The 20060-nt window shown below is 33.7% G+C and overlaps 3 protein-coding genes and 1 non-coding gene across 7 annotated transcripts; all 4 read right to left on the bottom strand.

The window, feature by feature from the left end:
• Positions 1 to 847: 847 nt before the first annotated feature.
• LOC114747011 (caffeoylshikimate esterase-like) lies at positions 848 to 20060 on the bottom strand. Of its 3 annotated transcripts, XR_003740334.1 has the most exons (9): positions 19809 to 20060; positions 19673 to 19705; positions 19458 to 19584; positions 19210 to 19356; positions 18036 to 18166; positions 16359 to 16496; positions 16142 to 16240; positions 15605 to 15936; positions 848 to 859 (listed from the first exon to the last, which is right to left on the bottom strand). XR_003740334.1 is itself a non-coding variant. In XM_028935294.1 (8 exons), exons 1-8 carry the CDS (start codon positions 19821 to 19823, stop codon positions 15658 to 15660), a joined length of 969 nt encoding a protein of 322 aa, XP_028791127.1. In that variant the 5' UTR covers positions 19824 to 20059; the 3' UTR covers positions 15521 to 15657. The 3 variants fall into 3 exon arrangements, 2 of the variants coding, with proteins under 2 accessions (XP_028791127.1, XP_028791128.1); XM_028935294.1 differs by lacking the exon at positions 848 to 859 and having other exon boundaries at positions 15521 to 15936; positions 19809 to 20059; XM_028935295.1 differs by lacking the exon at positions 848 to 859 and having other exon boundaries at positions 15521 to 15936; positions 19821 to 20059.
• On the bottom strand, positions 1460 to 1611 carry LOC114747015 (U12 minor spliceosomal RNA). The gene has a single exon (XR_003740335.1). It is a non-coding gene; the product is annotated as a U12 minor spliceosomal RNA (small nuclear RNA).
• LOC114747013 (uncharacterized) lies at positions 4873 to 6272 on the bottom strand. Its single transcript, XM_028935299.1, has 3 exons — positions 6207 to 6272; positions 5935 to 6040; positions 4873 to 5144 (listed from the first exon to the last, which is right to left on the bottom strand). Exons 1-3 carry the CDS (start codon positions 6270 to 6272, stop codon positions 4996 to 4998), a joined length of 321 nt encoding a protein of 106 aa, XP_028791132.1. The 3' UTR covers positions 4873 to 4995.
• On the bottom strand, positions 9452 to 18483 carry LOC114747012 (small nuclear ribonucleoprotein SmD1a). Of its 2 annotated transcripts, XM_028935297.1 has the most exons (6): positions 18472 to 18483; positions 12468 to 12514; positions 11874 to 11967; positions 11717 to 11793; positions 10014 to 10205; positions 9452 to 9900 (listed from the first exon to the last, which is right to left on the bottom strand). In XM_028935297.1, exons 3-6 carry the CDS (start codon positions 11885 to 11887, stop codon positions 9839 to 9841), a joined length of 345 nt encoding a protein of 114 aa, XP_028791130.1. In that variant the 5' UTR covers positions 11888 to 11967; positions 12468 to 12514; positions 18472 to 18483; the 3' UTR covers positions 9452 to 9838. The 2 variants fall into 2 exon arrangements, with proteins under 2 accessions (XP_028791130.1, XP_028791131.1); XM_028935298.1 differs by lacking the exons at positions 12468 to 12514; positions 18472 to 18483 and adding an exon at positions 12191 to 12231.

The following is a 20060-nucleotide window of genomic DNA, read 5'->3' as shown; positions in this document are numbered from 1 at the left end:
AAATATAATAAAACATTTATGCATGAAACATATATAATACAACAAAATAGTTACCAAAGCATAAATTTGATGAATTGTTCTTTTTCACCCGAAACAAGTCGTTTTATGTTCAATAAGAAAGGGAAAAAATGAAATTCAAATCGCTTGATTCGTCTAAAACTTTTTACTTGACAGGCCAATTGTGGTTGGGCAAGTACTAGAGTGCAAGTCAACAAAACCTTTTTTTCCGACCCACGGTGCGTCAGAGTAATACGACAATTTCAAATGCCACAAAATTGATTTTTTTTTTTGTTTGTTTGTTGATAGTCAAAGTTTTAGTTTATACGTGCGGTGAAGGAAATTACATTCACTAATCGAACTTACAAGAGAGAGTACGTCTTATCTTTGCTGAACTCTAGTTGAACTTGGCTACAACGAAATATAATACTCCTCCGGTTCTTAATATAGGACCCGATTCTTGAGTTGGTTTAATCCTAAATATAAGATCATTTTCTCATATTTATCAGTTTTCTCTAAATTACCCCTATGAATACTTCCTCAAACATAATCAAGTAAAAGAGGGAAGAGGGTATTAAGAAAGATGATTATGACGTTTTAGGAAAAATGTGTCACTTTTCCTATAATTAACTAACTTACCTAACTTCCTTAATATAATCAAATTAGTTAAATGAGTCTTATTAAGGACGGAGAGTACTATCTATGATTCTAAATGCATGAACTAACTAATTTAAATAAATTAAAAAAATAAGTTAAATTAGTTATTTATAATAAATAAATATTTTTTAAAATATTATTATTAATTAAATATATTAGTTAGAACTACTATTATTAGAAGGATTACTTTAAAAAATTATTAAATCTTCTATTTAGAATTAAAATAAAAATCAAACAAAAACTTCATAATATTAAAGATATGAATTAGTATCAGTATAAAAAAAAAAAAGTCATTATTTCTCCTGAATATAAAATCTATTTTAATTTATAAATTTATAAATTTTAGAAAAGTACTACTCCTCCGTTCCTTATTATAAGAGACAAATAACCGAAGTACATTGATCAAAAAAAACAGTTAAAGTTAGTTAAGAACAATTAATGTATAAAGTATAATTTTTTTCCAAAATGCCCTCATTAATAAGGAGAGAGAGCATAAGAGAGAACAATTAAATTATTAAAAGAAAGAGAAGTGGGAGGGAGAGAGAGTGTGAGTTGGAGATAATAAATATGAGTAAAATAGTAAATCAACACAAAAAAGTAAAGACAACTTGTAAGTGTCTCTTATATATAGAAACATATCTCTTATAATAAGGAACGGAGGGAGTATTTTTTTATTGTTTTGAATAAACTGAAGGAACCTTAAAATTTCGGGCGTACGAGGCGGATAACACATCAAAAAGGCGTCTTGCAATAAACCCAGGAAAGAGAATCAAAGGTTAAAAACTGAGTATCAGGGGGTTGGGTTGGGAGGCCCGCACAAGCGAGTTCTGCAAAGTAAGCAGCGTCAACGCTCGGCCAGCCTATCACCCCTCCATAAATTCTTGCGCCCTTTTGGTTCAGCGCTGCGACCGGCTCCCACCGCTCGCTTTGTTTTCCTTACTCATTAGTTTAAGGCACCTTTAAGTGTTGCACCCTCCCTCTTATTTATACCCACTTCTCCCCCTTCAACTTCTATTTCTCCTCGATATGGGACTCCTTTCTCTCTTAATCCTCACCTTTCCTCCTCTTCTTCTGCCTTGAACCAGCCCATCCATCTCTCTCTCTTTCTATACACGCACACATATGTTCTGTAACAAACCATTATTATTATTTTTTTTTTGGTAAGAGTAACAAACCATTATTTTGTTTGCAAGTTCTGTGTAACGATTCAAGCCAGGCCTCATCTGAACGCTTGTGCTTTGGTCATAGAAGCCGAACGGGAGCAGAAATTTTGGATCTTGACGAAGAAACAGACGATGCGATAGGCTTCCCTTATTGTTGGGCATAAGGCATTTAAGCTCAGGCCCATGTATATTTCCACAATAATATGCTTGTTTGGATCAGTGTTTGCCAGTCCAAAGGTGACTTAAATTTGAAGATAAGTCTGATTGAAGATGGTGTGATGTTTTGCAGAGCTTATAATGTATCAGGCTTATTGGATTTTAAGCCCTCTGAACATGCAGTTGGAATAAGCTAGGAGGAGAGAGCTTATTTTCCAATTTGAAGAGCTCATAGCCGTTTTGCAAATGTGTCAGGCACTTTTTATTTTTCTCTCCCATCTGCCTTATATTTGCAAGCACATGGCAGGCGTTATCTATATCCCCATCCTGGTGACACCATGTGGCAACTAAAGATCCATTTTTTTTATAAAAAAAATAAAGGTGAGACTGAGATTTATTTTGTTAGAAGAGAATTGAAATTAATAACTCATAAAAATATTAATAAAAAAAGAGAAAGTTTAGAAATTAAAATGTTGGATTTGCAATTTTAAAATTTAATTCACTTATTAAATTTGACTTTTTCATACTAAATTATTTTAATTTCATGGTATTATATAAAATCATTTTTTTAATCATGTTTCATTATTTATTAAAACTCATACCTATTTTGATCATTTTATAACTAAACTTACTTTTACTCAATTATAATCCAAACAACTTTTTACTAATCTCACTTTTATATAGAACTGGTAATATGGAGGTCCAACCAGCCAAAAATAATGGGTTAGGATTAGCTAAAAGCCAACCCACCAGTAAACGAATTTTCTAACCCGCATTGTCAGACCTGCAGCCCATTGGCGGGCTAACCCACATTTATTTTTTTTATTTTTAAAATTTTTAAAAATTATTATAATTGTATTATTATATATAATATTATATCTAAAAAATTTTAAAAATACCTATATAATTTATTTAGTACTTCCAATCAAATATTTCAAGAAAAAAAATAAAAATCTCATTATATTTTTTTAAATATTGAATAAGAAAAAAACTTTTAAAAAAAATAAATAATTGTTGGCGGGTTGGCGGGCCAATCCATCTTGACAGGTTAGGGTTGGCTAAAAGACAACCTTCTTTTAAACAACACTTTTCAACCCGACCCATATGGGTTAAACCCGTCACGGGCCAACCCGCAACCTGTGGGTTAGCCCGTATTACCACTCCTGTTTTTACAAACTAACTTTTCTAAATTTCAATCTAAACACAATTCAATTTATTCAATTTAACTTTTATCCAATTTTGCTTTTCTAAAAATCAAATTAACAATAAACTACTTTTTTAATCGCTATTCCAAACGGATCTAGCGATTGAACTTGCTCACTACTCTTCTCCTAAGTCCTAACTTCATTTGAGGGCCCCAGTTTTGCTTTTCCAGAAAGTCAGAAACATTTGCCATTTGCCACCGACCCTGCCCCCTCCTTCCACAATAATATTTCTTAAAGAGTGGAAGAATTAGTAGAGGTCCTAAGATTTTGATTCTTTGTTAGTGTGCGGGCGTGCGTGCGTGTGTATTTTGCACCTAAGCAGTTGTACATAGCGGTTGAAAATTAGAACTTCTATCAGAAAGGTCGTTACTCTGTCTTGTGATTTAATAATTAACTTGTTGGAAAATGAAGAAATTGAGGAAAAACCTCAAATCATATTGATGGCGATAATGGAGCTAACCTTATATGGTAACAAAACTAACAATAACTAAACTCACATTTAAATTTATGTGTGAAAAATTACTCATCCAGTTAGAAGCTTGTTAGGAAATTAATTTTAATTCTAAATATAAGATCTTAACTCATTTAATCTTTCATATTGATCATTTTTCTCATAAATTTATAATCTAATGTTACTTAAAAATATTTTAGAAAAAACATGTCATATTTATTAGAATTAAGTAATTCGTTAATTTATTTGTTTAAAAAAATAATTTATCAATTTAGCTTTCTTAATTTATCTGCAAGTAACTCTCGCATGAAAAGTGGGAGGAGTAGTTCACCGGTTCATAAATTGGATTTGATTTGAACAAAGGACACTTTCATATCAGATTCCTAAAAAGTAAAGGAATATATTGTATATATCATTAGATTTTTATTAGAGATTCTAATACATTATCATCCCCACTGGTGAGGACCTTCATATTATTATAAATAAATTCATCTCTATATATAAATTCACCTTTGTAGAGAGGAGAAGCCACGAACCTTGAACGTATTAGCCGGATGATAGTATCAAAAAACAAAAGAATTGGATATTACCAAGATTAATTAGTATTTGCGTCAATAAAAGGTGATGATAATGTCCCCGAATCCTAGTAGTTGGCAATTGTAAGATGAGTTTGGTGAGTCCAATATCAAAATTCAAGGGTCTTATATTTAGGATCGGAAGAGTATTTTTTAAAGGCATGACAGGACAATATAAGATAAGATGTTATCTTTATTTAATTAAGACTATTAATTATTCAAAATAATTAATTAGAATTATTTTATTTTAACATATTCAAATATATAGGATCTAAAATTGATCTCTTCACAGACATTACATTATTATTAATTAAACCAAAGTCTAAGAGCAAGGATTAAATACAATCTAAAGTTAGAATTTGCAAATAATATTTTCGTAGCTCCGATTCTTGGATTCTCACTTCTCCGCCTGCGTAAATAAAAGTGATGTTGATATATTGAAAGATTTCGCAGGCACCAGAATCCAATCAGTAAACGCCATATCAGCATCTTACATTATTATCAGACATCAAATTGCACATACAAGTTATCCTCTTGCTGCTTGCGTGGCACGCCGACCTTTCCTTGAAGAAGCTGATGATAACAACATTAGACAGAAATATAGAAAGACAAGAAACCTTGCATGGGACCATGTACGTACGGTAGAAATAAGATTCTCCGGGGACACAGAGAGAGAGAGAGAGTAGGCTGTGTGCTTTCGGGGTCGAAGAAGACAAAGTACGTAAATCCCAAGTGAATATATTAAAACACAAGAGAACAGGAAGAGATCGTTGTCAATGGCAGATGGATTATTAGTCTGCATCTTTAGAGGAGGAATGATCAGAGATCATCTTCTGTATCATCTGACTTGTCTCTTCTTCGGACATTCTATCGTCTTTACTCTTCGATTCTGCATATGCTTCGAAGAATTCCTTGTTTTCTTTCTCCAACTCGTTCCATACTGCAATTTGAGCCAGCAACTATGAATCACAAACGCACACATATATATGTATGTATGGTTCAGAAGGGAAACAACTCAGCCTACCGTATAAGTTTTAGTGATTTCTAGCCGCATATTTAGATTTGGTGTTTCTCATGCGTACCATTTCTTTCCATTTCAGCACATACATATATATGTTGTGTCAACTTGTGGGTGTATAGATATAAGAGGATCCAGATCTGGTCTATTAAACAGGTATTTTTTCCCCCTTCTGTACAAATAAAAAAGGGGTTGTAATAATTCTCATTTGCACTGGATATTCAGTTGTCGTTAAGTTAGTTGGCGACAATTATTACATCTGCGGTTGAAAAAGACTTAACCGCAATTGTTTAAACTCCCTGAGGCACCAAATATTGCAGAGAGTCACACAAAAAAACATGTTTTTGGCTTAGATCATATTTGTGAAGTCAAGTGCAGATTAAGAAAGTCCCAATACGAAAAATTGTCCACAAAACTCAAATATGAGACCCTATATATACTATCTAAACCTGCGTAACTGAGTCAAGCTATAAAGTAAAACTTATTGGCTGTTGTGATCATATATTCAAGCTTATAATAATGAGAGCTTGAGTGCAGAAAGTCTTTCGAAATGACATGTTGATGAGAAAGCCGTAGACTTGTATATAAAGTTATGATCTTTTCATGGTGGGGAGGTAGGAAGAGACAGTAAAAGTAGTTTATATACACACACAATGAGAAGCGGAGTAAATATATTAAAACACACACACACACACACACACACAAAATATACCTGTGGATGTTATGACAGGCTTAATATTTGCATGTTTAGAAAGGGCTTCCATGCACTCTTCCTTTGTCATGTGAAAGGTCAAACACTTCTCGATCAGATGCTGCACCTGTGATCTCACACATCAACCAAACATCATAGTCATAATTTGATCAGTCAACTTGTTGCAATCTTCATCATCTTCATGTTTGTGGGTGTGCGTATATCAAATCAATAAGAGAGAGCTGAAGCTAGCAAGCTTATAACTAAAAAGAGTATGCAAATTAAGAGCATACCATATGAATGTATGAAGCAGCAGAAGTTGATGAAGAAGATGAAGAAGATGAAGAAGAGTCTCCCATAATATATATGATCGATCCTATGTGTGCGTGTGTGATAGCCTATAAAATTGGTTGGTGATCTTCAAATCAGAGGATTGATCGAGGATCTGAGAATTAATATGGGAATTGAATGCAAGTGAAGTGAGGGCGAAGGGAATACACAATAAATGTAACAGAAAAGATATGAAGAATTAAAGAGGGGAGGAGATCAAAGTAGCAGTGAAGGAGACAGATGCAAAAGAGGGTAAAAGAGTACAATATATAAAGTGGCGAGGGTGATTGAGGGGAGTGGGGTCCAGAGGCCCACGTGGGAGATAAATGATAATTGGTTGGGAGGGGATTAGAGGAGATTGTAAATGACTATTTCTTTGTCCAATTCTGTGATTACCATTAGGGCACCCCCTTCACGTGATCTGTGGGGTACCCCCACCCAGAATTCCTCCTTCACGACAACCCCACTTCATCTTCTACACATTACATACTCCTTTCTTGATGGATCCACATGTACATACATGTACATTTCAACATTTCAGTATTATATATCATTGAACAGATCAGTCCGGTCATTCATTCATCTGGGAAAAAAATCAATGTTTTAATTGACATCTTACTATAAAATTATGGAAAAGAGTGATAGATCACAGATTGAGAAACAAGACATGTGTCTCCCAAAAAAAACGAAGGCTATTTAATTATTGGTTAAAGGGTTGACGAAGCAGTATCCGGATAAGGGAAAAGATCTTGCATATGCAATTTATTGATCTGAAAAAGCTTATGATCTTAGTGTCAAGGGTTTTATGGTTTGAACAAGAACACTTGGAGGTGAGATAAATGACTTCTCTGTAAGAACTGGTTTACATCAAATATCATCTTTAAGTTCATATTTGTTTGACCTGGTTTTACATGTCTTAACTGAGCTTATTCGAGAGAAAATCCCCAAGTGCATACCATTTATAAATGAGATAGTCCTGAGAAGAGGTTAACTCAAAATTGGAGTTACGAAGCTGAACTTTAATTTGGAATCAAATGACTTTCGCTTGTGCAGAAGCAAGACATGGTATATACATGCGTTACAAATTTAATAAGAGGCAAGTTAGAAGTGATTTGGAGGTAAAGATTAAACGGCAAACGATAACCACATGTCCGAAAGTTTAAGTATTTGGGATTGATTCTACAAAATGACAATGAAATTGATGATGAACTAATTACGCATATACAAGACCAGGGTGGATGAAATGGAGGAAGACATCATGAGTTCTTTGTGATCGCAAAGTCCCTTCTAAGCTTAAAGAAAAATTTTATCATATCGATCACTATGACACCAATGATATTACATGGCAATGAATGTTGAGTATTGAAAGGGCAACATGATCATAAAATGGGGGAGTAGAGATGAGAATGTTGAAATGGAATATGTGGCTACATAAGAAAAAACAAGATATATAGTGATTATATAAGAGGATGAGATGGTGTTGCATCTATTGACGAAAAAAAAACAGTAAAAAATTATTTAAAATGATTAGTGACGTGCAAAGAAAGTCATTAGAAACACCAGTAAAGAGGGGTGAGTAAATAGTCTTTAGTCTTGTGAAAAAAAGTAGGAGGAGGACAAAAAGGATACTTAAAAGAGTCATTAATCGAGATCTCTTAGTTAATGATTTATCAAAAGAACTGGATTTAGATGGAGTATAATAACAGTGAACCTCACTTAATGCAATTAATGAGGCTTTGGTTGTGTTTGTTTTAATTAACATCTCAGCTAGGTAATCATATGATATGTTTGAGCATAGTTCCTCATAAATAATTCCAAGAGCTTGCTTATTATCACACGTTGATACACACATACCAAGTGGAGGACAGTGTTCGGAAGGGGAATAGAGGAGGAAGAATGAGAGTGTTGAAAGGTATGAAGCAGATGGGCTGCTAGTTGATTAATATATATGCTGAAGATAATAGTGAATGCAATAATATATATATTTATATATTTATTCTTATGAAGCCTGTACAAAGAAAGATATTTCCACTTAGTCCACATATGTGGTGCTCTCGTTTCGCTACCATCCAAATGTTGCCCATACCCTGACAAGGCACGCACCCATTGGATTGAGTAGCCAAGAACTCTCCCCTAGCCCATTTGGACAAATTATTTGAAAGATTCTTGCAATAAATGTACTGTACACGAAAACAAAAAATCTGAAAAGATGTCCATTAAGTTGGCCCCAAGAAAAATAGAAGGCAGATTGCAACAAAATAAATAAGATGACGTAGATGTTGAATGCACGCATGTTCAAACACAAATAATTTCTCTTACATGTTTAGTATAGGATTTGAATTAAAGCAATAAAAGTAGAGAGCACATGTTAATAACTAGGCTAAGGAGCGTAGTCAAGAGTTAAGAATAAGGGGATTGAGATTAAATGAGACATGTGATACAAAGTTCTCATAATTTTGGGGCCAGACATGCATGACATCTATATAATTTTAAGAGAAAATAATATATTCAGGGGTCACGATCCTTATCATTCCTTTCTTTTCTTTGCTATTAACTAAACATGCTTTTTATAATTAAATTATACTTTTTTATGGAAGGAATTATAGTTTTCAGATAAAAAAGTAAGTATGGTCAAAGCATGATAAATCATACTGCTCAAAATTTATGAATAACAAATTAAACCCTCTGTTTAATAAAAGCTGTTAAAGTTTTTATTGCTTTTTACGGTGATGACTTGTACTTCGTAGTTTCATTGGATGGAATTAATGTATTTTTAAATTTGAGCTCTTGATCTGTTTTTCTCATTGCCAATCAAACCCCACCCCCACCCGAAAACACTTGCGAGTGTAGTACATATATACATATTGAGTCATCAATAATACGAGGTAAAGGAAGTTTTGTCTTTATAACATGTTTATAAACTCTAAACGTAAGCAGCATGTAATTTACCCAAAACCCCATGGAGGGCCTGGTCCAATTATCCCACTAAAATGAAATATGTATATTCTGTGATTACTTGAGAAAGGAATTGAGATTCGAGGGGTTAGATGCTGACTGAAAAATATATGAGGGCCAGGACTGAAGTCCAGAATGCAACATCATAATTAACATACGACGCGTGAGTCGCTGTATGTTTCCAAGTTACAACAAAAACCAACAAACTCAGTGCATCATATGATTATAACAAAGTGGAATTAGTCCACACAGATTTCATGAAACGTGATTCATATATGAAGCAAGGAGAGAGATCGATATCAATAAGGCACTTTGTCATTCACAAGAGACTCTCATTAAGCATCCTACAAAGAAAGCACAGAATTCTGTTTCATAAAGAAATTATGGGAGATCCGTCGATACTAATTAAAATGGATGCCACCATTTACCCATTAATAATAAGCCTGCAGATAATTCAGGTCGCATCAGCTTGATGGTGATCTTACACTTATAAGCAGTAACACTTACAACAAAGTGTCCAGACAAACTCATCCTCAGTAATTAACGGTACTGCTTCTCCAGTGTTCCTTAACCGCCCATAATGTCTCCATACAACATTGGTTAACAACTACATACCACAAAAACTCTGAAAATTTCAAACTTAACGGCCACGACCTCTTCCACGTCCACGTCCGCGACCCCGGCCCCGGCCCAATGGCTTTCCTGCAAATGCAATCGAAATTAATGAAATCAGAAATGATTAAATAACAAGTAACCAGAGCCAAAAGTGTTTGTATAAACAGTCAGTCTTGTAATCAAACTGAATATGGTACCACCTGCAGTAGGCTTCTTGGGCTTCACCCTAGGTGTTTCTTCAACCAGCAAGGTCTCAAGATTTAAGCTGTCAGGAAGGATATAATAACGGATGTTGTTACCCCTCACACTGAGATGATCCAGGGTCACTGGATTCTTCCCTTTCAGAGTAAGCTTAACTGTTTTCAAATGTGTATTCATGCTGATATCCACACCTATGGCAAAAGAAGGCTGAGAATCAATTTAACTCCAAGAAGAACAGACTAAAACAATCATAGGACAGAAGTCTGACACAGACACAATGATACAGCAACATCTAGCGTGACCATGTGTGATTTAAAGTGCCACATTATGTCTCCTCCAAGTCCCCGACACAAATATAGCTCCTCTAAGTTTCCCTTTTTCAAAGGTTTAGCTACAGCTTCCAGACTGTACTGAACTCAATTTTTATAACAAGCGACTATTAGAAGAGAAAAGTCAAAGGTACAATTGAGAAGAAGGATATTAAGATAAGATGTTCTCAGCAAAGAAATTTATAAACAAGTTCAACAGTGCAATAATTCTCCCTAATCCCTATGCATATCCGATGATGAGATTCCCTTACAAAAGGGAGGGGCAAAGCACCAATGAAAAATCATACAAACTATTCTATGCCACAGTCGTTGATGCAGCATGATGCAAACAGAAAGAAGGCTGCAATAATCTCAGCAGAGACAGTTTTTCTTTTGGTCAAAAGCAGAGACAGTTAGAAAAGTGGAGTTATAAAGGTACCATTAGGAGGTAGAATGAGATCACAGACTAAAAGACCATACATGGACTGAGATCTACACATTATGCAAGTGGTACCCATCATTGGCTAATTAAAAATGGAGAATGTAGGGCATGATCGTGTGCCATTTGAGCAGCACATACTCTTGTGGCGATGTCTCACAAAATCCCACCGGACACTGACAACTAAATCTACCCCATTATAGATATCATGACTCAAGATAATGAAGCCCCCAGGAAAATACTGGAGGTGTTAATGAAGATGGGAAAGTGGAGCACTTAGGGCATAAAAGTAGAAATTTAACATAAATATTGCCTCTGGTCCTAAATATAAGAGTTAAATAACTAATTTATAAAAATAACTAATAAATGGGTGTTGGTTTGCCTTAAAGTACCCATTCTAATCATTTGCATTGGATACTGGCCTCTTGATAGAAAACCCCCTTAACATGTATAATCAATAAGGAGAATTTGGGGGGGAATGTTATAAATTTGGGAGACAAAATGAATTGAATTCTTATATTTAAGACCAAAGCAAACCCTTCCATTTACTATTATATCCAGGACCAATGGGAATATTAAATATAAACCTGTACAACAACTATCTATAAAGCATCCACACAGATCAAAGCCATGTATGCGCAATTGGAATATTTTAAACGGAAAACTTCCTCTGGGTGTACACAAACAGCCTAAAAAAGGCTATCAAGACTATAAAGGCATTTATAAAGCAAACTTAAAAATAAGTAGTATTCGCGTGCAATACATGCCAGGCACTAGTATTGAACAAATCATGACACTTTAAATTATAAAAGAAGTAAGAAAACTTCTAAGCTTGTTATGTTGCTATGGACTACAGCGTACATTTCAAAGTACGATGTTCCAAAAAACCTAATAAAATCAACATTCCAAGAATTGAAAATGAAAACAAGAATGAGCAAAAAGGAAGAGAAGAAACCTGTAATGGTGCCATGAACAACGGTACCATTCTTCAGCTCGATTGACACAGTTTCATTGTTTAACTTCATTAAAAACCTGATCAAATGTTCATAGTCAGCTTTAGGCCAAAAAATCAATAATGCCGAAGAAGATTAAGAGAGACAGAAAAAAGAGACCTGACGAGCTTCATCGTGAGCAAGGAAGGATGAGAAAGGGCTTAACTTCAGCACAGCAGATACCAGAGGAAGTGGGAGCTATCCTCACTTTTCTCTGTAATACCATCATAAAGAACATTTCATGAAATGACATTAATTACCGAAGAACCAAAACCCTAGAATTGGGACTATCAACAGATAGTAAGCAAGTTATCTGTGAAATTCACAAAAGAATTTCAACTTGGAACATTCGTTAACTTAGGATGACCAATTTTTTAAAAACCAAATTTCAATTTAACAAGAAAAGGAGAAAGCGTTCTCATGGCTTTGTTGTAAACCTTATTTATATAGATTTGGAGTCGTCCCCATCCCCGGAATGATAAGAAAATATGAAAACTCGGCCAACTCACCATGAAGCCCTCGTCGCTACTCAGCTATATCAAACACAACCAAAATCAACACGAACCCGTCACTAAGATGAGACAAACCACTTTAACCAGTTCATAATCCCTCGCCCATGACTAATTTACACTTTGCTCGACAAATCAGTGAATCATTAGCCCAAAAATGACAAATATGTGAATTCAGAAAAATTAAAAGAAGAAAATGTCGTACCGATGACGGAAGCGAGAAAGAAAACGACGGACGTCGGAGTGGCGGCACTGGCAGTCAGGTTTGGCAGCCAAGGAGTAGGGCAAATGAAGATATGCGCCGGGTCCGTGGGGTTCTGCAGCCAAGCCCTTTTGGGTTTAATATGGACGACAGCGTGAATCGAAATTTTCTTTGGGGATATTTTTGTCTTTTAGGTAATCTCAATTTCAGTTTCCATTCATTCAATTCAAATCATCAAATGGACGAAGAATTGGAAATTAAACATCTCATTATTAATTACTAATAATATTATTCAAAAAAAATAATTGATTAATAATAAATATTAAAACAATAGCATCTTATTTTTTTTATTTTGTTAGAAAAATAATATATAATATATTTTGTTTTATGAAGATAAAATATTGCATGGATAAATTTTTTTCTGATTTCTATGAATTGATACATTTTTAATTTGATTATTTAAAATATGTACAAAAAATATTAATTTCCCAAGCCTAATTCAATATGAAGTATAGAAAAAATAATTTAATTTTTGTTAAACAAAGTTCAGTATTTAAATATAAATTTTAAAAAATAGTCTAGAAAGAGTGATCATTAGAAGATTATACAAAAATATCATTAAAATTTTCAAATATATTTTCCATTACATACTATTTATTCATATTATTTTATTAAAAAATAGGAAAACCTATTTTATTCATACTGTTTTTTATTTTATTGTTGGGAAAATTAATTTGGAGGTCCTTATAATTTACCTCAGTTTTGAATCAGGTCCTTAAATTTTTTTTCTTTTTTATTGGATCCTTTAATTTTTTTTATTGTTAGAGTTGTTAGTCCTTGGAGTTTAAATTTGTTAAATAAATACTAGCACTGTTAAGAATTTTCGTTAAAAAGCATTGCCCACTTTCCTGCCACATCTAAAAACATCATCTTCTCTTCATGTTAGCATCGTCTCCTTCCACCGCAACCTCAAGACCACGCTCTCCTCTCTCTTCTTGCTCATTCATCAACATCTCCCTTACTATTCTTGAATGACAGATCAAATGGAAAAGTATACCGGATAGAGAAATAGGTAGTCAAGCTGCAATTCCTTTAAGGCTTTGTCCAACGCAATTGTGAAACTGTACCTAGAGATAAATTCATAGATGATAAGGGATTGGCAATCTAGTTTGACACAACAACAAAGAAAGTGAACAGGGTTACCATGGTTGACTTGGCAATGACTCAAACCTTGTTGAGGATTTAGTCTAGTTTACCTTTGGAGAAGTTGTTGGTTGCTTCCTTGATCTTTTTGTTTTTCTATTACTAAAACAGGGGCTTGAAGAAAAATAGAATCGTTGTTTTTCTTTGTTGCAGACAAATTTTGGCCATTTAAACATCATTATCTTAATTTTCAGAAACATTACAAAGTTACCCAAAAAAAATGTGTCTTTACTTTAGTGCCTAAACAAGATTTTTGATCCTTTTTTGTGCTTTTCTATGACAATAACATTTGGTTGGTTAAAGAACCTCCAATACATTTCATGAAGTTGAATCCATCAAAACTGCAAAATAATTCTCATTCATTAAAAGAAGCTTCAAATGGCCTCAAGTTGGATGGAGAAGGAGATGTGACCGCAGGGAAATGTTATGGTGAGATGAGAAGAAATTGTGAGCTATTTATAGGTTGAGAGGTTGAAGAAGAGGAGGAATGAGCAAAAAGAGAGAGGAGAGCTTGGTACTGTGGAAGAAGATGTGAACAGGAAGAGACGAGGATGCTTTTAGACATGGCATTTTATTATTGAATGAGTCGTGCCTTGTAACAGAAATTCTTAACAGTATCAATACTTATTTAATAGATTTAAACGACAAGGACTAACAGCTGTAATAGCAAAAAATTAAAAGACCCAATAAAAAGAAAAATAAATTGAGGAACCTGATTCAAAACTGAAACAACTTATAGGGACTTCTAAATTAGTTTTCCCTATTTTATTTTGGGCACCTAATCAAATGACTGTAACGTGTTGGCCCATTTTGGTTTTTCTATACCCATTTCATTTTGGTCCCTCCGTATTGGCCCAAAAAAATGAACCTAGAACACAACTAACCTTGCATAGCCCACTTTTCAGGGTCAACTTTCTGTAGCCCATTAGGGGAGTAGGGGGAAAAAAAAAGGTTTAATTTGGTTCTTTTTCTTTGAGGACTAAATTTGGTTCGGTAACAATTGTTGCCCAAACAGAACTAAATCAACGAAGTCAGGACTCGAGGGGAGAAAGAAAATTGAATGAACACTCTCGTGTGGATGAATTCAAAGAAACAGTCTTTATTAAACCACAGACAACAAGCCTTGTTCCACCATATCAAATATATGAATCCCATGGCACTGTTGTATTACTTTTGATCTTAATTATAAGACCTCATTTATAGACTATCAACGGGATCTTATAATTAGGATCGGAAGTAGTATAAGAACTAATTTGACTTTCAGTTTAGTTATAAATATAAGATCTTAATTCACTTTGTCTTTCTTATTTATTGATTTTTCCTCAAGATAGTCCATAGTTACATATGTTAAAGCTAACACATTTGATTAGCAAAGGTATTTTAGAAAAGATAATATATATTTATTACAAATAAATAACTTAACAGATTTTCTTCATCTATTCAAATTAGTCAATTAGCATTTATAGTAAGGACCAGAGAGTGTTCTATTAACAGCTATATTTTTTACATAAATTATTAATTAAAAAGTCTCTCTCAATAATTTTATTAAATATCCTTTTCGATTTTTCTCGACATCTTTTCAAAGCACTCATACTGCTTGATCTATCATGTTTTTTTTTTACTTGCCCAGAGTATCTTTCCACTCGAATGATGAGAGACTAATTTCTCAGGTACTGTCAAGCACCATAGTGGGAACCCCTCCAATAGTGTTTGTTTCATATATACCGCCCTAAAGATCGAACCCACGACATGATGTTTAAGGTGTCCAAGTCCTTTTCACTTGGACCGACACTTGTTGGTGCTTGATCTATCATGTTTGTTGAGGGAAATTAAAAGTGTTTTAATGGCACAAATTAAGGTTCCAAACATTGATTGATTCTCTACCAACCGAATATATAGACACCCAATAGTTTGTAATTTGGTAGGTACATATAAACCAGTAACAACACGAATGTAGATAGGACATTAAAATACAAGCTTAGTGTGTTGTCTAAGCCTCAATTGTTGGATTGTCCTCGTTTTGGTTTTTAAGCTCTCTTTCCAATCTGATACTTCCATACTTGCATTTATCATCAAGCCAATCGACAATGTCTTTGTAAATGATGTTCAAGTTCTCCGGCGGCTCTCCGATGAGGAGGCCATGCCACATTCCGGGATACAACTTTAGTGTCTTATCTTTGCTTGAAGCCACCTTATGCAGCTGAATGCTTACTGATTTATCTGTCACTTTGTCATCTTCACCGTGTAGAACCAAGAACGGTAGTGACACCTGCATATCCAAACAAACCCGTTTATTTTGTATTATACACATATATATGGTGGTATATCTATGCCTCTTTATAAGAAACAGATGTTAGTGAACAAATCCACTCATAAAGTATTCATCCATGCACACCTGACACCGTAAAATTTCCTTTGATGCAAGATTACACAAATACATATACAAATGAAACAAAAATATCATGTTTATATACCTCCTGTAATGTTCGCTCCAGTTGTACACTAATTCTGTAAAGTTCGTATCCAGTTTTCAATCTAGGCCGTCCTTTATAGCACAATGGGTTATTTTTAATCTGCAATAATTTCATCATAGAAATATATATACATATATACATATATATATATATATATATTCAGTCAGGTTTTGGAATGTGGCAGTGGCGCATCATAGTTATATAGATGGATGAATACCTGTTCTCTAACTTGGGGCTGCTTGAAGGCAATGTCAATTATATCCTTGGTTGGTATTAATTTCCACTTGGGAATGATCCTGCTTAGTGCTGTCAACATGTTGATCACTAGTGGGCTCGGCTTCATTTCATCCACTATCTGCACCATCATTCATTCACTCAAATTATCATACAATCTTTGGTAAAATTACCCCCAATTCTAAATAATACATCTGCAATATTTAAACAAAAGCTTTATTTTAGTCTTAAATATAAGACTCTAGTCCATTTGTTTCCCAAATTTATAGTTTTTTTTATTTAAAATATCCCTATTGATTACACATATTAAAAGAGTTTACAATAAAGAAATATCTTTAATGCACAAGATCAAATAAGGTAGTTTAAAAAATCTAAAATATATTTGTTATAAATAGCTAATTTAATCAATTTTTTTAAATTTGCTTTGAAAGTTTTTACTTAGGAGCACAGTTTTTTTAGGTGTAAAATTGCCTTTAAAATCATATATAGCAATATTGTCTTTTAACTATTAAAAATGTTAACCATTAATATCATTATTTTAATAATCAACTGTGGGGTAATATTACGCTATGATTTTAAACTCCTAAGCAAATTTGCACCCAAAAATATTTTAGATTCCCAACATTGTTAAGTAAAAACTTTTCAAAATAAATTCACACCTTAAATCTATCTACAAATTAGCTTTTAGCTTTTATATGAAAGAATGGATGCAGAAGTAGTGTTAATCATTATTATTACTATGAAATTATACTAATTTCCTCCTCAATAAATGAGGAGGAGTTGGTAAGGAAAACGTGACTTTTTCTTAAAGCATATAGTACACATACATGAACTTGATAGCATTATCTTTAGGAAGCCCTTAATTAATGCAAGCATTTTAAGTCAACATGTAGGGTCCATATATTTCATCCGCGAATCACAATAATAGTGAATCATGTTTATATCTGTTGGTTTTGAATTTTGATATTGATGCCCACGATTTGGTAAATCAAATTGTGACGGATCTTGTTAATCATTATCGAGATATCAACATCGGGCATTCTACTTTATTTTCATTGACCAAAAGTAAAATCCAAGCATCCTCATTCCAAGTAAAGTAGTTAGGGAAATAATAATAAATAATTATTCAACAGGATATGCATCATCGATCACTTGCTACTACTGAATATTTTATTTTAATATAATGGATCGTGAATCGTGATAAGGTTAGGTATAATTATAACTAATGACAAACATATTTTTGAATTAAAAATATCAATATAGAGAGAGAGAGAGACAATATCGGAATTTGCTAATCTGATCTAGGGATGCACATACAGAAGATGTAAATTAGAAAAATTATTGATGAATTTATAAAAAGAATATCACAGAATTATTTAAAACAATTTGAGAAACTAGTAAATGAATTATGTGCAGGTTTTGAATTATTGGAAGATAAGAATTTTGAGAAAATCGTCTGTTTAAAAAAAAAAAAACAAGAAGAAGTTTCACGTCCCTGATGTTTGTCACATAAAATGAAAAAGAAACCATGACTAGTCGCAGTTTTAGGGACCAGCTCGTGTATTGAAAATAAGAAAAGAAAGAACCAAAAAAAAAAGTAATATTTGTGAGTATATTGAAATTTGAATTTGAATGCAAATAAAAACAAAAGAATGCGAACCTTACACATGGGGGCAACCAAAATGGCACCATCCCAGAAGTGAGGCTTTTGCCTGTCCAGTAAGAGAGCCACGGCTCCTCCCATGGATTCCCCTACCAAGTACCTCATCTTCTTCTTATTCTCTTCCTTCTCTGTTCACAAATTCTCAATAAAATCAATGTCACCATCATATTTCATTCCTAACATTATCTGCCATTTTTTTTCCCTTGTAATTCATATATTTTTCTAACTCTATTTAACTTAAAAAAAATCTTAAAATTCATTAATTTTATTTTAAAAATTAATGATTTTTAACTTTATTCTTATATAATATATATTTCGAAACTTACTAATATTAAGGGAGCGTACAGATTTTCAAATCCACATAAATCACTCTGAAAATAAAGAATATGATAGATCGTAAGGTTTTGCTTGGTTTATTAAAACTTGCACAAACTATTTTCATTTGTAGAAGGATGGGAAAGTAGGTGCTGGAGTTTATGTTTAGGATTGAAGTAATAATATATATTAATTTTTAACTAATTGACTTCCCCTCCTCCCTTTTCTCTCTCCCTCTCTTGCACTCACGTGTATACGATACAAGCAAGAGTTTTTTTTTTTTTTTGCTAGCAGGCATATGCATTCTCCTATATGAAGATAATTCTGTTCGAGGTGTTATCAGACTCTAAATGTTGGCATTTCTTCTAACAAAATTTAAATCTTAGTTTATCATATTGTGAAGATTAATCCATTTTGTTAGATCCAACTCTGGTTGATTAAGCAGGAATTTCTACTTTTTTTTACCCGGAGGCCCAAAACCATTTTTCCCCTTGACATAAGCCGTGGTAAATATAAAGACAAAAATTGAAATTTCAAAATTAAGAGAATTGAAGAGTCAAAATGGAAATGGGAAAAAAAAATTTGTATAGCTTTATCAATTAAACCGGCTGCCACTAAATTGTACTCAAATGTTTTGGAGGGGTAAGTGCTGAGTTGGACGGTGAGGGAAACAGTAAAATAAAGCTTGGAATTATTCAAAAAGACAAGGTGACGCACATGAGATGAGAGTTTAATTTAGAATAATATTACAAAAACATTGAAAAAAAGGAACGAATATAATTAAAAAAAAGATGATAGCGAAAAAAAACATTAAAGTTAGAGGAGGAAGGAGATAACGGAGGAAGAGAAAACTGACCACAAATAGAGGAGAAATAGTTAGAGCAATCGGCGATAACGTCGTCGAAATTGCTCACAAAACCAGGCAGCCCTTCTGATTTCCCATGCCCTTCATAATCCATCCCATACACTTCAAATCCTGCCTTCGCCAGCCTTCTTCCTGCGCCTGATATCATATATATATATATATATAATTTGATTCATCATAATTTACTTATCCTTTTAAATCATCATCATCTTCATCAATTATTTCAGATTCTAACGTACTGTTCATGGTGACGCTGCATTCCATGGCGTAACCATGGCACAAGAAGATCAAAGCCTTCGACCTTTCCTTCCCAGAAACCCATCTGCAAGTCATCAGCTTCATTCCACGAGAGTTCTCTATATACTCCTGCAAACATATATATATATATATATAACCAATAATAATAAATTTGTGTTTGTTCATGGGAATGTTTGTGTATATATATATGCCGTACCTCATGGTATTCGATTTCTGAGTCATCATTGGCCTGCGACGACACCAGAAATTAGCAAAGGGAAATTGGGGTGAGACGATAATGAGGCAGAAATTAAGGAATCATAAATTATTCTGACTGGAATCGAAAAACCAACCAAGAGACAAACCATGAAGAGATAACTGAGGGTTGAGGAGATACGGAGAGATCCAGAGAGACGCAGACGTAGGTGGCTGCAGCCAAAAGACAAATCAGCTTTTGGGCGAAAATGAGAAACCTTCCTCTTTCTTTCTTCACAAATGTCTGTGTGTGAACTTAATATACTGTTTGCTTTATGTATCTGTTTGCGTGTTTATGATGGCCGGTGTGTTTGTGTGTTTCGCGAGAGAGAGAGAGAGAGAGAGAGAGA

This window comes from Neltuma alba, unplaced genomic scaffold (assembly GCF_004799145.2).
Source record: "Neltuma alba isolate B1F8T4 unplaced genomic scaffold, ASM479914v2 tig00005179_pilon, whole genome shotgun sequence".
Classification (NCBI taxonomy): domain Eukaryota; kingdom Viridiplantae; phylum Streptophyta; class Magnoliopsida; order Fabales; family Fabaceae; genus Neltuma; species Neltuma alba.
This window is presented reverse-complemented; position numbering and strand designations above follow the sequence as displayed.